Genomic DNA, 17,559 nt, shown 5'->3' on the forward strand with positions numbered 1-17,559 from the left:
TCGACGAGACTCGGCGCGTATATTATGCAGGGACACTGTATAACGTGTGGGATGAGAAATCGTAGCGGGGAAAAAGATAAAGGATTGCGCGAAGAGGCAAGATCGAGCGAGGGACGTTAATCTAAATTTGTGATCGGCTTTTGGTTCGAATGCTGCTGTGGCGCAGTTCGCTCGGCGCAACTAAAAAGCCGCGGCCGTTGTCTTGGCTTACAAAGAGAATGAGGAGTGCATCGTACGAATTGGCCAGTCGACCGCCGTGCTTTATTTATAGTATCGGATGTGCGTGGAGAGTCGTTCGCTCCTTCGGACCGGCCAACTCGAGCTTATCCCGAGTCTTGGCTAAATTAAACCGATGGAATTGCGCTAGAAACCACCTTGATCCACGCTAAACTCCTTTGTAATCCAATTCGGATGGCAAAATTCTCTCTGTAATTCAGTTTTTGATTTGGAACAATTTTTTACGTAGAATACTCGACGTTTTAAACTCGTTTATTTCTATAAATATATATATATATATATATATATATAGATCATTACAAATTATCTTTACTATTTTCCACAAAGTGAAAGTGTCTCGAGTTAATTTGAAAATTCGTATATAGCAAACTTATTTTATCCACGTGTTTAACTGTTATATTTCTGTACAAATATTATGATTTTTTAGTTTAGAAAGGAATTAAGATTGAGCTGGTGATGGGTTTTTGTTTATTTCATATAAGTAAGCTTTGCATATAGTATAAAATAGCATGCTGTATATGTCGTATATGAAAGTCTCGTTTCTCGCGCGTTCGAGAGATTAGCTCCTCTACTCTGACCGAACGTACAACGAGAGTAGGTCGATTGCGAAAATTTTCCTCTTTCTTCCTGATCGGGGCGCGAATGAGAAAAAGTGTCGCATTTGACGTAACGACCTTGCTCAATTCCAGTGAGCCAATTAGCATCGTGCATGGCGATGTGCACCGAGGTTATCGCTTACAGACCTCTCGTATCTTCTCGAGAGTCTCCATCACAAACCATATATATATATATATATATCTCATCCACTCTTCTACCCTGCTTCGTGCAAAAACCTGGCGAAAAAAGTGCAACCTTCGACTTCCGCGTGGAAAAAAGTCTCTCGCAATCGGCCTGTCCATTCTTAATATCGTCGCTTAATCAGGATTAATGGCTCGACGGGGATCTCTGACTGCGAGTGTGAGCGAGGAGGGGGGAGGATCCACGCTTGAAAATCGACCTCGCTCGTCAGCTTCGACCACGTATAAGGACGTGGTTAATGAAATTTTTATACGATGCGAATCTCTCACTCGGAGATCCCATACGTCATCTTCATCAATTATCACTTTGGTTTTTGGCCAGCAGTTTTCAGGCCTTTATATTCGGAGCTAGAAATTCCGAACGCGACCATGAGTAAAGAGAATAGTTTCTGTCATTTTTTCATGCTCGAATTCGTGAGATAAATCCTTCGATTTTTTTATTTAACGATAAAAACGCAACTACTTCCTTCTTTTCTATATTTTCAAATTTTAAACATTTTTCAGAGATGATTAAAATGCTTCATGTTTGTCAATGAAATTTTTATAAGAATTTAGAGATTCTATACTTCATCCTGATCAATTATAACTCGATTCTCAACCAAGAAATTTCATCGATTTAACGACTCGAAGCTAAAAATTCCGGACGTGCCGATGAGTCAAGAGAAACGTTCCTCCGATTAATTATCCACGTCACAGAATTCACTACTGAAATCCTCTGATCAGCCCCATAAGGACGTGGTCGATAAAACTTGTATACAATCGACGACTCTCCGAAGGATCCACGTGACACTCCACTCGATTATAAATCTTGATTACTTTTCAACCAAACGATCGCATCGACAGCTTGAAAACCAAAAATTCAAAGACCCTTTAAATCTCAACGCGTCGCAAACAAACGTTCCACCAATCAGCGAATGACTTTGGAAGCTCCAAAATAAAATGCTCTCTCGTTCACCGTTCTCCACACGAAAACGACTCTTTATTTTGATCCAGCAACGACCGAGTGGCTCCCAAGTCCACTTTTCTCCACCGCTCGTCCCTTCGCAAACATTTTCAGCGTTTGATCCTCCTCCGTTCGCTCGTGCACTTTTTCCAACGCTTTCTCACGCTCCGTTAGTATTCCCCCTTGTGCCCGTCAATGAACGGCGAACGTTCGAGATAAGAATTGAAAGAATCTTCCGATATGCTGCCAACTCAGCCAGCTCTCTACTCGTCTGTGACGTAATCCTATATATATAATACCACTACAGCGAAGGATATCGCTCGACCGTTACTCCACACACTCGTGTGCGATCAATTTTTCATATTCATATAAACGCTCGCATAATTTTTCACTCGAGACGACGACCAATTTTTTCCACTCCAACTCCTCGCCTATGCACTGGTTTATTAGTCCTTTGCAATTTAATTGGTTCGTTTCAACGAGATTGCAAATGCTTCTTATATATATAGTAATAGAGGACGAGAGAGGGAGAGAGAGAGAGAGAGAGAGAGAGAGAGACGTGGGATGGATCGGATTAAAGCGAGAATGTTTTTTGTTTGCAGTGTTGCCCGAGGAAGCAAAAAGCGAAGAGGAGCACAATGACTCCACGCCAGACATCCTGCCGCGTGGCAAGACTGACCTAGAATACGTGAAGCTCTTGAAGATCAGCCAAAACCAATATGAAGATTCGCGTGAGTAAAGCCTCGTCTTTCTCGACCTGTCACAATAATCATTATAATAATAGGTGTGAAAATGCGCGCGAACCACTGCGAATCTGCTCGCCATTTGTCAGGCCTGCTATTTTTGCTCGGAGTGAGAGAAAAGAAAGGCTTTCTACGGAACTATTAGCAGATATATATTTCAAAATTAAACGAGCGTGCAAAATATTTTAATAAAAAATATATATAGAAACGAGAGGAAATTTTCTTAGAGTCGAACTAGTCTGTGTATTGGTGAGGTGAGAATATATAAACGGTATACTATATACATATATATACTGGGTGTGAAAAACGAGCTGGACAAGGCACAACAATGATAAATCGAGCTCGAATTTGCAGAGGCGAATCCTTTCATTCGCAATCGGCAGTCGCATATCACGAGAGGCGGTCGGCACCCTTTATTAATCTGCCTCTCTCTCTCTCTCTCTCTCTCTCTCTCGTTTTCTATATATATATAGAATCGTGTACGACGCCTACTCCTTCGTTTCTCCCATTCGTGTCAGTATATATATACCGAACAGCCAAAAGTTTACACTACCTCCCACCCCCCCCCCTTAATATTCTTCTCTTACACCGCTTATTATTGCTGCAAAATAAAAAGATAATCTCCACGAGTGACGTCATCGCTCTTTTCTCCATATGCACCGTTCGATCCTAAGTATATATATATATATATATATACCGACCACGCGTTAAGACGATCTTGAAAAGAGCAGCGAGAAGTGTCGAGGTCGAAAATTGGCGTGCAGCCCCAATGATCGGAATGCAGCGAGGCAAACCGTGCCGTAATTGCGCTAATTTGAATTGCTGTCGGCACGTAGGCGCGTGCAGGCGCGTGGCAATGCTGAACGCGCGTCTGGAAACCGTAATACCAATTACCCGGACTCTCGTGATATTTATTCCTCCCCCCCACTCCCTCCGCGACCGCGAGAGCAGGTCCTTGCATGCATCGACACCCTTTTCCCATGACTCACCTTGCGGAGCGATCAATCCTGTTCTTCGATAAGAAACTCCAATAATTCGTAATATTTTTAGCCGCTGGAATTCTCGTTCGGTGACTCGTGATTAATATCGATGTCTCAAGGACGAAAGTGCGGATTAGAAGAGAATTTCGATTGTTGTTTGTTTAAAATAAAAGTAGAATTTTTTGAAAAATTTTTAAGCCAAGTTTGTTTGATATTTTTGTAGATTTTTGTCATTCTTAATAATCGTTTCTGCGACCCTTTCAAACGTTCTTTTAGCGATCGTATCCGTATAGAACACGTGTTGTTCCCCGTGGAGTAAAAGAAACATTTGTGCTCGGGCCAATCGGAGACATGTGCCACTTTCGAATAAATTTGCTGTATAATTAAACGATGCGTATAATAATGCAAAAAATCCTTCTGAGACTGGACCACGCATATTTCAGTCGGGGAATCGTCCGAGGCAAAAAGGCAGGAGCACAGTGGCCATTTCCGGCACGCAGAGGCAGAGGTTTGGGATCCTCATCCGCAGTACGAGTTTACAGCTTTTGGCAGACGGTTCCGATTACGTCTGGCCCAAGATTCCAGTTTTGTTTCTCCCGACGTCAAGGTAAATTTCTTCTTCCAGTCGAATTCGCAAGCCCGCAATTAACCTTTCACCGCCAGCGAGAGTCTAAAGGATCGAGAAACGAATCGAGCATAATTTATTTTTTTCGCAAGAAAGATTTTATAATAAAATTAACAATCTTAAAACTTTGTTGCAATTTTTACCAAATTAATCAACGATCTCAACATTGCACTCTTTGAAATTCTAAATGAAGAATTTTTCAGTCGCGAAGTTAATTAAAAAAATCCTTCGTGTTAGAGTTAAACGTTTGTTGGTGTAGCAAATATGTAACAGGAGAATCGAGTTTCGATCAAGTTGCAACGAAGTTAACGAGTGCTTTTTAAACTGCCTATATATATATATTCGTGTCAACTGTATATACATTCGATAGCTGCTGGCTCATTGTTGGTGAAAAAAGTTGAAACGAGTTTTTAAAGAGTGCTGGTGAAAGGGTGGGAGTAAAAAGAAGTGAATTTTAAGTACACCCCCCCCCCCCTCTCTCTATGCATAATAACACAGTCCCGCTATCCAAAAATTAAAATCCACAAAATTTCTAAATTTCCACAACAAGAAAACAAATGCAATTCTTTCAGATAACATCCATGACGAAGAACTCGACAATGAGAGAGCATCCCGGACACCAATTGGGGTGTTTCTACAGTGGCTACGTGGACGGAGATCCAAGTTCCACAGTGACCGTCAGTCTTTGCCACGGGATGGTAAGCACCACTCACTTGTACACTACAAAAAAAAAACCTTACATCTCGCTATAAACAGATAATCCATTGGAGCCTCTCGAAATTTATTCGCTAATTGACGGAAAAATGCTGGAATCGGTAGAATTTAAGTTTAGCCCGAGGAAAATGATAATTCCAGCTTAGCAGCGATGATCGAAGCAATCAGCTGGTAGAGAGAATTCGCGAAAAAATTTATGCGCTGGTAATAATACGTCGGGAGTGTAGTAGGGGGGGGGGGAGGGGGAGGGTGAGTCGGGGGCAAGGCTGCTTGGCTCGCGCTGCTACATCCGATAACGCGGAGCCACGCTATACGGGGATCGTAATTATGCAAATCCGCGAGAAGAGCCGGTGCTATATATGTAGTGGTGTGTAGTACTATGTATATAGCGTATATACTACGGGGGAGGGGGAGAGTGCAGCGACACGCTTGGAATCAGAAGGACATCGTCGCGACACGTTCGCCAAAGTCCATTTCGAGTGGATCCAGCCATTGGCTGTGTCCTTTCGTCACACCCCCCCCCCCCTTAAACCCACTCAACAGAGGATCCTCTTTAAGCTTCGCCGCCTCTCGAAGACCAACACCGATTCGCGTGGGTGTCACCCCTCCCCCCCCCCCCTCCTATAGTCCAGATTGGACACTTGCCACACGGTAATGCTAGAACAAGTTTCCGGATTATCTTGGCAATCAAAGCAACCAGTGGCGCCCTGTGAAACACTCCCAAACAGAGTCCTAACAGTACTATATATATATATATATATATATATATATATATATATAGGTACCAAGATCAGCGAGGATCACCTTTTCGCAGAAAAGCTCCATCGTTAACCTCGAAGAACCAACGTGCTTCCTCAAGTACATTCTGGATCATTGGGTCGATTCTAATTAATCTTGCAAGGTTTTTGTGGTTCTTTCAAAAATTCCAGAATTTTTTTCACGTTTCTATAGTACCCGTCTGTGTGTAGGTTTCTCTATCGGTTCCACGTATTCCATACTGGGATAATTAATTATGCCCCGACCAGATCGAAACGATATTAGTCCTGCGAATGAATGCTTTCCTTCAAGGCGAGTTCAACGAAAGGATCGTAAATATGAAACGCTGCGGAGTATCGGCGAGAGCGAACGATTGAATTCCCGTAATTGAGACGATTGACGTTGACGCGTATAGGAAATTTTCTTTTGTCTCAACATTGCGAAACTCGACGGCTCGCGAGATAATTGAACCGTTGCGACTCTTCGTGTTCGATCTTATCGCGTAATAGTGGTTCGATGAATCGAGGTGGCTTCTCGTGCCAATCGTTTATTAACTTTCAAACGACATTTATATATATATATATATATACCTATATATGCTTCGTGCAACTGTTGTGCGACTCTAATCGCGCGCTGTGCACCGGGCGCAAAGTTTTTCGGCGCGTTTCTCGCGACGAACAAAAACTGGTTAATTGGTTAGGAATTTCGGTGCCTTTGACCTTGAGAATGAAACTTGGTCGATCATCAATTTCTGGCTTCTGCACCTCGTTTAGCTCGAGTCTTATTTTTATATTTATTTATTTAGTGCATGTGTTAAATTGGTATGGGTATAGGGGAGAATTTCCCAAGAAAATAAAGAAAAACTCATTGTTTGGTTTCCTCGAGTATATTCACGGTTTATCAAGATTGACACTCGCGCAGTGCAATAAAAGGAGATGAGATTGCGATAGGTGCAAGGGGAACATGCGAGCAGGAATCGAACTCTCCCGATAGAAGAAAAACGACGTTGGCCACGCGGTTAATGGAATTCAACGCGTTTGCTTTTATCAAGACTATATATATATATATATATATATAAATATATATGTATAGGTAGTCTCGGATCCTGCCACGTAGATACAAAAATAGTTGACATTCGTGCGAGTCCAAAGTGACGAATATTTTTCCCTCCCCAAGTTTATTCCGGTTTATTTTATCGCCCGGCGATGCTTTATGGACGAAGCATTGCCGAATACGCGAGAAGCGAGAAAATCCATTGGCCACTTTCCAAGAAAATCCACTATATACGATTTAACTGCACCTAATGGATGCACGTTCGCAGAAACGAGAACCACGCGAATTTCCATACGCGGAGATTTTTGATAATCCGAAATTCAAGGTCTACCTACGCTCTTCATCATCGCATCGAGGATCAACGCGAGATTCTTATTCAACATTTTTAACGTTCCCGAGAATTTTCTCGATAAACCGTATAATGATAATAGTGCATGAAGAGGAAAAGACGGGAACCACGCACTTTTGCAGAATTTTCACGCGAGATGAAAGAAAAAGCCAAGGTCGAACCTTACGCAAGTTTTTCCCGTACGCGTTTCACGGACGAACTTTACGAGTTTCCCCCACTAGAAATTGGAGGATTCCTATAATTGCGCGTAATTTTCTTCGACAGACCGAACGATTTCACGTTAAAATCCGCTAGGTTCGTAATTGTTAGTCGCCTGTTCCCCGAAGCGATGAATGTGAGTTATGACACGCTTGTGGGACAAAAAATAAACTCGAGGAGTTACAGCGTTTATTTATCCAACATTACTTTCGGATCCATCTTCTCGAGTCATTCGTGTATGAGACATAAAATCAAACATCTAGAATATATATATATATATATATATAGAAAATGTGGAACTAATATTCAAAGTCCCCGAACGAGTCCTATCAACACATACTACAATTACGACCAAAGCACAATGGGATTATCCTATTAACGCATGTTGCAATTACAAGCAAAGCACGATGAAGTTCATATAATTATACAATAAATACAGCACTGTGTAATAACGCGTAATGAAATAAGGAGATACAGGGAGTTTTTTTAGCAGCTGCACATAAAAGCAGGAGTTTATTACGAGAGTTAATAGTCGCTTTGATTTCTGGGCTCCGAAAAGTGGCGTTGGCTGTTGGGTTGGAATCAATCGTCGGACGATGGGACGTATGGAAGAGTGGATGAGTTATCGCGCACTCGAAGAGTCTCTGCTGGTCGAGTCCACTCGTGCAGGGTCGATCGGTGGCGCGAGCCGGCGACGAGGGAGTCGGAGGGAGACGAGCCGATGAGAGGAGGAGGAAAAAAGGGTCTGGGGTTCGATCGGGGCCGAAGAAGAGTCTCGAGCTAAACGCTGGCACGGCTGCCACTGCCAGAGTCCTCATCCTCCTCGCAACGAAAAAGGTTTACGAGGCCGTTTTTATGAGCCGAGGCCTATTTTAGCTGCACCGTCCACCGTACGCGGACCCAGAAGAATTTAATGAATGAAATTTCAACTCTCGCACGCTCGAAGCGGGTTCAACGACACACTTTGCTCGGCACGCTCCGTTCTTACAGCATCGCGAGAATAAATCATGTTTAAACAGCGTCCAACCGCTTCCGCGCTTTTATTTTCACTTTTGCTCATTGACCGTCCCCATTATCCCCTCTTCAGGTTCCTCTTCAGGGTCTTTACCGACCTTGAAGAGTCCTGGATTTGGACTCCCCGCAACGTGGACCAGCCCAAATCGAAATCAGAGATTCCCCGTGGTGATGATGATGATGATGATGATGATGATCATTCCAGGACGAAGGAAAGGTTCGTTAATCGACGTTGCAATTACACGGCCAATGAGCTTCCACCGTTTATCCTCGCGTGTCCCATTAATCCGTCGTTGCGCGGATTAAAAAGGGTAAATGGAGAAAATGGCAATTACTTTATCGCCACGAGGGAATCGCGCGTGACCATAATCGTTTGGTCGAAATGGGACCGGAGACAACTGGGTCGTGCCTTGTTTTTCGCACGAGCCGAGAAAACCCACACCGTCTCTCTTTCCTTATAAGATGACTCTAATTTCATCAGGTGCGATGCGACAAGCTGGAAACACCACCTAATACATAAGTAATTATGCTGCTGGAAAAGAAAACTGTATAAATTACTGTCCACGAGCTTGTAACTCTCTAAAAAGGACCAGCGAGATTCAGAGCTCGATGATCGATTGAAAAAATATACAAATATGTTTTTTCTCTGTGTAGTATATATATATATATATATATATACGTTTTTTTTATGATAGGATTATCATTGGTAGGAATGATTCGACTCGATATTCTACGTACGACTTTCTTTTTTGCAATTTTATATTTTTAAATCTTGCTTTATTATGATTGTTATCATATAGGAAGAATCAAAGTTTCAGAAAAACACTCGGTTTAATTATTTCAACCACGATTCTCGTAAATATTATTCTCGCCAGGAATTCTCTGCTTCCTCGGACGATTTCTCAGCTTTTATCACTGATTCCTTGCCCCGTCACGTTTCCAGAGTTATAAGTTTTTCTACTTTTCCTGATTGCATGGCTCCGCTGATTCTATTCCAGATACTCGAGCCATTTATCAGATTTTCCCCATGTTCAGCCATATATTCGACTTTTACCAGAGTGAATTAAGATCCACCCAGGTTGCATAATAGTTATTTTCAATCGGGAACTGATGGAATTACGACGCTGTAATTTCAGCATGGTGGACAATTCCGTGGCTGAAATATTAGTACCCCGATGACGGATTTGGGTACTCTCGGACGAGCTTCCCACTTTCTTAACCCACTTTCGCAAAATTAGATTTTCTCTGCGCTAAAGCAAGTATCGCGTATCCAGTATGGATTCCAAACGCAGCACGAGCTAACGAAAACGTTCAGCAGATGTAGGAATTATATGAACGAAAATTCTGAATTTTCCCTCAGCGTTCTTTCCTCATTTTCCAAAATATTGCCATATAATTAATTTCACAATAATAACAAGTCTTATTCATTTTCTAAACACATGTACAAACTAAAATCAAATAAAATTAAAGTTTCGGGTTAAACTCGATATTAATTAAACGGTTTAGAAATTAATATTTAACGCAGAGATCCAAGCTCGTCATGGGTGATTGACGCAACGAATTAGATCTGGATCTAAAAATACATGGCAGATAGCGAATAATTGAATTGGGAGGCGCGCCAGAATGTGAGATACTCGCGGCCGAAAAAGAGTGCGAGGTTAAGGTCCCGGTCTTTGATCCGTGCAGCCACGTGCATCCAAGACCCTCTACCCTCTCGCAGCTCCCCCCCCCCCCCAGCAGCCCGCGCGGGAGAGTCTTCTTCCTTCCTTTTCCCTATATACACCCCCCCCCCCTCCTCCTCCTATACGGACCCTCGTCTACCAACTTTACGATCTCTCCCACACGCCTTATAAAAAAAATCACTATACAAAATGTCAGCCTTCAATACGATCAAACGATCCAATATCCAACCCTTTCCAAGAATCCCTTTCTGGAAACGTCAAATCACATTTCATAAATCAACTTATAATATCGTATGCCACCAGGAATACAGCTCGATTTAAACGAAAATTTCTCTCGTACATAGAATATAAAAGTGAAGCGACTGGTCATGAGCTTCCGGTGTTTCCTGAAGTACACGATTCAAAAACCCTTTCTCGAAGCACCGAATAATATTCGTAAACCAATTGTTAATATAGTACCATCAGGAATACTCGATTTAAACCAAAATTTCTTTGGTACCGAATATAAAAGTGAAGCGACTGGTCATCAGCTTCCGGTATTTCCAGAAATCCACAAAATCTCCTCGTCACTCTGCTAATTGGCCCGGTGGATCCTAATTAGCCCGGTGAATTTATGTCGAGCAGGAAACGCCTCAATTAACATCTCGAATACCGGAGTGGATGGTAATTATGTCTCGAATGGGTGGGGGACCAGCTTACTTTGTCACTCCTATCTCTCTCTCTCTCTCTTTCTCTCTCGAGATCGGTGTCCACTTCTAATCGAATCTCATTGGTCTCCATACTCGGATACCCCGTGTATTTACACAGCGCGATCCCACGTGAATCCAGCTTTTTCCACCGGTTGAATTCGCGCTGATCCGTGTACAGGATCCCCCGATAACGACCGAACATCGTCCGGACGATTTCTAATTTGCGCTGCTCTCGCAAAAGCGCCATATTCTACTCTTTTTCCCTTTTGCAACGTCCGTACACCATTTTCCTATTTTATCTATAAATTTTGCTCCCACGTGCTGTACTTTTAATTTTTATCTTGCACCTCGCTGGCATCGGCCTCGATAAGAGAATCTTATCCGTCGATTTGCATAGCTGAACCCTTTTTCCACGCAGCTATATACATATATATATATATATATATATATATATATAAATCGTAAAGTATATCCAAGTAGCAAAAAAACAATAAAAGGGATTTAATAAAGCTATAAAGATTAGTGCAATCGTGCAAGAATATCGCTTTATTATTATATTCTTCCTTTTACCAAGGTCGCGTTCGAGAAAACGGGACCAATAAACGATTATCGACCATTATTCGTCCATTAATCCTGCCACGCGTGCCCGTATAGACATATATATATATATATATATGTATAACTAAGAAATTTCAAAGATTGCAATATTTTACTCTCGCAAACTTAATTATACACTATACGGATATAGCACAGGGGCACAAAGAAACCAAGCGAGGATGTTCGACTCGTAATACCGGACGAGCTTCTTGCTAGGATGTACTTTTTGCTTTGGAGAGTCGTGACGTCATCGGGCATCATTCCACCACGATACACCATCTCGCTGCCACCGTCGTGAAATCTAACGCCACGATTTATAGATAAGCGTGGGAGAATTTAATAAGCGTTAATTAGCCCCGCTCCTCGTGGCTTCGTTAATTTTCCAATGGGTCTTCAAGGTCGAAACTTCGAAGGTACGACGCATCGTTTCGACTCGCAAAGGACAAACGGTTCTATAACGAGATTCGTCGTGGTGTGCGTAAGTGAGTTTAAGTAGAAGAGGTTGACGCGCGTGGTCGGCTAACGGGTTCAAAACCGATGGTTGTTGCGGGTTAAGAGGGGGGGGGGGGGGGAAGGGGAGAGTGATTATAGATTTATTATCGGAGGAATCATCGAATCGACGGAGGATCGCGAGACGAAACTGGATTTCGCTTTATTAACTCGTTGTAGATGTGCCGGGAACAGGTTTTTCCGAGCAGGGGAGGTCCGCGCACGCGAGACCCCCACACGTTTTATGGCGGGTAAACACGGTCACGCTGTGAATTCTCCGCGGCCGCATTAGTTTTTGGCCAGTAGGCATTTATGACGAACGTTAACGTACACCCATTCGCTTCTTTTATTGGCCTCGCTTTGTATACGTGTGGAACGTATTGGATAAATTATCGATAATTACTCTTTACATTTGTGTCCAATTATCTCTTCTCAATTATGTACCTTCACGATTATTTGATTTTTTTGTTGGAGGAATATAAGAATTTTTGAAAGTTATTTTTGATGGTGTCATTGGTCTCGTTTTTTATGTGTGGAATATGTATTGGATCAATTATTAATAATTGCTCTTTAAATTTGTGTCAAATTATCTCTTTTCAATTATGTACCTTCACGATTATTTGATTTTTTTGTTGGAGGAATATAAGAATTTTTGAAAGTTATTTTTGATGGTGTCATTGGTCTCGTTTTTTATGTGTGGAATATGTATTGGATCAATTATTAATAATTGCTCTTTAAATTTGTGTCAAATTATCTCTCTTATCAATTATGTACCTCCACGATTATTCAATTTTATTTTCGTTATCGAAGGAATATAAGAATTTTTGCAACTCATTTTTGATCGAGCTTCTCCACTGAAAGAAATATCACGATCCAGCAAGAAATTAATCGTGGTAGACGAGTTTGTGCTCGGCCACCCACGGCTTTAATTAATAAACATCTCTTTCGCTGTATTATTGACGCGTTAATCAAGCCACTCGACGCGTGGCTAAACTGTTTATCGACAATTGTGACTGTCGATAAACATTTATATCGTCGGAGAGGGTCGTATAATTTTCGCGAATGCTCCAGCAGGCTTATTCCTCGCTAAACTCGAGATGCACAGGCTTTTGTTAAACCGAGGCTAATGGGGAACAATGGGTTCAATTTCCGAGGGACATTGAATCTACTCAGACGCGGTGTATCAGTGAAATTCACTGCTCGTCCCGCATGCGAAAAGAAGACACCTCTGGATTTATCGCTGTACGCGGCTTTATCGCGATCGACTCATCAAAATCACGTACCATCCCGTTGAGTACGCGTGGTCGATGATCGCATCGCGATTCGTCGATCCGTGACTTCGCGTTAAACAAACTTTCCGTGGCCCGTCAACATCCGAGAACCCGACGTCCGTTTCGATTTCATTTATCGTCGTAACTCGTTCAGTTGTGTCAAAAGAAAATTCTCAGAGGATCGGTCAAAGTTGTACCAAAAGAAAATTCTCATTAGACTGTACAAATTTTTCGAATGCATTTATCGTCGTAACTCGCTCAGTTGTGTCAAAAGAAAATTCTCATTAGAATATATAAATTTTTCGATTTCATTTATCGTCGTAACTCGTTCAGTGGCACCAAAAGAAAATTCTCAGAGAGCTATAGAAAAGAGTATCAATTTAATTTATCGTAATAACCCAGCTCAGTGGTACCAGAACAATCAGGTACCAGAAGAAAATTCTCAGAGAACGATACAAAAATTTCCCACCAGTAGACGCGCTAAGTTAAACTCGTACCAAAGCACAAAATACCTCTTCAAATATTTACAAATCGCACCACCGATACTATTCCCCCGAGAAACCAATATTTGATTAATCGCGTTTCGAGAGAAAAATGTCTGAAACGGAAATATGAAAGTACGCAAGATTGATCGATACGCGTGGTGTTTATGATAATTCCTCGCAGAAACGCTACCGTTCTCCTTGCGGTTTATCTGCCGTTTCATTATTTAAACTGTCAAATGCACTGAATAATTACTGGAATATCCCAGTGGAGCGACACAGCGATCGGTAGCGCGCGCGTTGAGTAATCGTTCCAACGTGATTCGCACAGGAATCGTCGGGTTTTTCTATGGATACGCGCTGGGGCGCTCGGTGTTATCTGGTCGCTCACTCGTATAATTGCTATATGCACGCTTTTCAATGAAATTCAGTAAAGCCTGCTGCCTTTTTTTTTATTCCCGTCCGTCGTGCTTTATCACGCGCCGCCGAGATAGTTGAATAATTATCTTTCCGCCGATAAAAAGGTGTAGAAAGTGAAAATGCCTGTTAGAAGCAGGCGACTATACCGACTTTGCGCATAGTCTGTGCCAAGAAACCGAACGTCGATGCTCGTTTGCATGGAAAAATAACCAAGACTATATCCACTGCTGGGAATGGTATCGCTGAACGTAAGGATAGAGCTGATAATAAAATTGAAGACTTCGATTAATAATTAATTTTGTTGCACAATTTTTTGGTTTTTTAATTATAAGGAGACATTTGTTGGAGTATTTGGGGAATTTGGAGGAAGTTTTTGGATGGTAATTTAGGAATTTTCATGGAGCATCGATGAGCTCGTGGCATCCGTAGAAAAGTTGCGCGCTGGGGTTAATTGAAAATCGATAAATTAGAGGCTCGCTTCATGGTGGATTTTTGCGCACGTCGGAGAGTTTTCGTTCTTGAAGAGAGTTGCCGAGGCGAGGTCGTGCGTGCTTAGACGGGGCGAGTCTCGACGCAAAAACTGTGCCGCGATGAGGTCGAACGAGTACTCGAGGGCAATTGAGTAGGCGAGTTGTCTAGGCTTCTAATTTTATTTGTTTTTTCTGCTCGTGTGGTCTATGTGGTAAATTAGATACGCATCAGTCTTGTATAAATCAAGTTTTGCCTACCCCCCCCCCCCCCCTCCCCCTTTTCTCTCTTACATGTATCGATACAGTACATAAAAATCAATTTCTTCTGCTTGATAAATGCTGCGAGTTTAAATTATTTTCTTTCGAAGATACGAACCTTCGACAAGGTTGCTGTACGGATAAATTGAAAATATTAAAATTTCCCTGATTTTTATACACGTCGTTTCATCCGCAAAATTATTCTTCGCTAAAATCTCACGAAAGATTTAAAATTGCAAAGGAAGCTGAGGAAAATATTCGAACGAATTTTAAACTTTCCGTATACGAATCTCGGAATACTTCAAGTTTTATGCACAAACGATGGTAGGAAAACGATATAGAAAGTGCATAACAGAGAAGTTTTAGGAAGAAACTGAAAATGGAGGATGGTCGAACGAGGAAGTTGAATATACCACGTCTCTGTATAAGATTTCACGGAGCTGGTCAAGTGGCCCGACTAAAATAGCAGCATAAAAGGTTCTCCCGTGAAGAAGATTATATATACGAGAGTCGAATTTAAGATCCTTGTCGCCAACTGCCAAGAAATGCGATAAATTCCACGTTATAAACTTTGGAAATAAAATCACGGCAGTTATTGCTACAGTTTACCATACAGCTCGCGAGTGTAATTTTTGCGGAACGATAATGGCCAGGGGAAATATGGAGACCCGCGAGGTAAGTAGTGTAATAATTGGAGGAGGCGAGCAACGTTACACCTGAAATCGTAAATACATGCTGAGCGCATCGGGGATCTAATTGACCTCAGCCACGATCAAGGGCCCAGACTCGAAAGGGAAATTTTCAGAGGATGATTCATTCTCCTTCACGCGAATATATACCGACACGCTTATTAACAAGCCAATGGGAAGAGATCGTCGTCCAGAATCTAAATCGATTAATGAAATCTTTGAGACTCGCGAGGTAAATAATGTAATAATTGGAGGAGGCGAGCAACGTTACACCTGAAATCGTAAATACATGCTGAGCGCATCGGGGATCTAATTGACCTCAGCCACGATCAAGGGCCCAGACTCGAAAGGGAAATTTTCAGAGGATGATTCATGCTCCTCCACGCGAATATAGTCAAGCGGTGAAACGAATACCGGCACGCTTATTAATAAGCCAATGAGAAGGGATCGTCGTCCCGAATCTAACTCGATCAATGAAATCGTTCTTCGAGCGATCAGCATGGTGCGTCCACTTTAATTACACGTAAAAACTTGTTATACTCGACCGAAGCTGTGCCAAGATTTTCATGGATGTTCGACACGAATTAATGAATTGATCTTTATTCGATATATATATATATATATGCTTTACTTTATTTACAGCATGGACCAATGGATAAAATTCCTTATTTATTTACACGTGTATCGAAATATAAATGGACCAACTATTTCATTCAAGTAGCAATGTTTTTTAAATGCCGGAACTCCAAATGGAATAATAAATCTGATATATATATATATATATATATATATATATAAAATTTAGAAATTCTTGGCACTGATTCTCGTAATATTTTTAGCCAAGGATCAATGAATGATATTTTTTTTCTCTCTCGAATATAAGAGTGCTTCTAAAAAACGGAAAAGATCCTTGGCCGTGCGAGAACGGTTCAATCAGACGTTTCCAAAATGCAACCTAAAAATCCTTGCAGCTCGAATATGGAATACAAAATTATAACCAACGATTACAAATAACGATACACTGGAATTATCGATAAAACACTATAAAACCCACAAAAACGACTAAAATATACAAATAAAAGAGTCCACGGCGAATCGGCAAAGGGAGAAAGAAAATAAATAACAGCCCTGACCGTGAACCTCGTCCGTAAATTCCTGGAAACGCTGCAGAGTCGAGAAGAAAAATACGAGGGGGGCTCTCGAAGCATATCTATAGACCGAGTTTCCACTTTGTCCCCTGAAAGATGCCGGCTGCGAGAAAAACGTGCGGTTTTTGGATTTGGCCGCCGGCCAGAAACGTGAATTCCCGCGGCTGGTCGGTTCCCGAGCTGGTACGACCAGTCGAGTCCGGTGGAACGCGCGAGGAACCCGGCGACCTTGACAGAAATTTCTAATATAATAGCTGGAATTAATTGGAATTCTTTTTCCACGAGACTGTACTTCGCCACCCGAACTCGGATACTCCAGTGGCAAAAAAAATCGCGTTGCATCGCGATCGACACTCCGGTCAGCCCGACGAAACTGTGACGACGACCGGCAATCGGACTGTATGCACGTCCTCCGATTAATTAACTCGAGCGAGCATAGGCGGCTATAAATATATGTACAGCGTATTCTCCGTAACTCGGTTGCAGACGCGCGTCAAGAAACAATAACCGCGGCGAGGAAAGCGCTGTCTGGCAAAATTGGGTCAGGCGTGAAAAAAGAGCTTCGTTTAGCAGTCGTTAAATCATCTCGTCTCGCGAACGCGCGTAATATATATTTTTGTCCGCTTTCTAACCTTTTACAGATTTGTACGTCCCCTCGGGAGGTGGGGGGGGGGGGGGGGGGCTTCGTTCTTAATCCTCTCGCTTCACTCTGTATATATATATGTTTTTTTTAATCTCTTAATTCGAGTCAATTACCCTGATCAATTTATTCAACCACGCGTATCGGAATGTCTCATCTACGAGCTATTTTCGTGCGTTACGAGAAGTGCTAATTAACGAATTCCCTGTTGAAGCTCGCAAATCCGACGGTTCGGATCGAACATGTTCTTAATAGATTTAGCGAGGCTGTGGTTCGTGGAATGGTGGATTCGAGAGGAGTATATATATATATATA

At 42.0% G+C, this 17,559-nt stretch overlaps 1 protein-coding gene across 4 annotated transcripts in view; it reads left to right on the top strand.

Annotated features, from left to right (window-relative positions):
• The window catches only part of LOC136777571 (A disintegrin and metalloproteinase with thrombospondin motifs 9-like), an 84,142-nt gene that overhangs the window by 24,624 nt on the left and 41,959 nt on the right, over positions 1 to 17,559 (top strand). For all 4 annotated transcript variants that reach the window (XM_066733980.1, XM_066733978.1, XM_066733982.1 and 1 more), the window contains exons 2-4: positions 2,580 to 2,708; positions 4,144 to 4,307; positions 4,898 to 5,023. In XM_066733980.1, the coding sequence (XP_066590077.1) occupies positions 2,580 to 2,708; positions 4,144 to 4,307; positions 4,898 to 5,023 (419 nt within the window). The remainder of the gene's footprint in view (positions 1 to 2,579; positions 2,709 to 4,143; positions 4,308 to 4,897; positions 5,024 to 17,559) is intronic.

This window comes from Prorops nasuta, unplaced genomic scaffold, assembly GCF_024137725.1.
Source record: "Prorops nasuta isolate Cenicafe-Biocafe unplaced genomic scaffold, Cenicafe_Pnas_1.2 PNAS00011, whole genome shotgun sequence".
NCBI classification, from domain to species: Eukaryota; Metazoa; Arthropoda; class Insecta; order Hymenoptera; family Bethylidae; genus Prorops; species Prorops nasuta.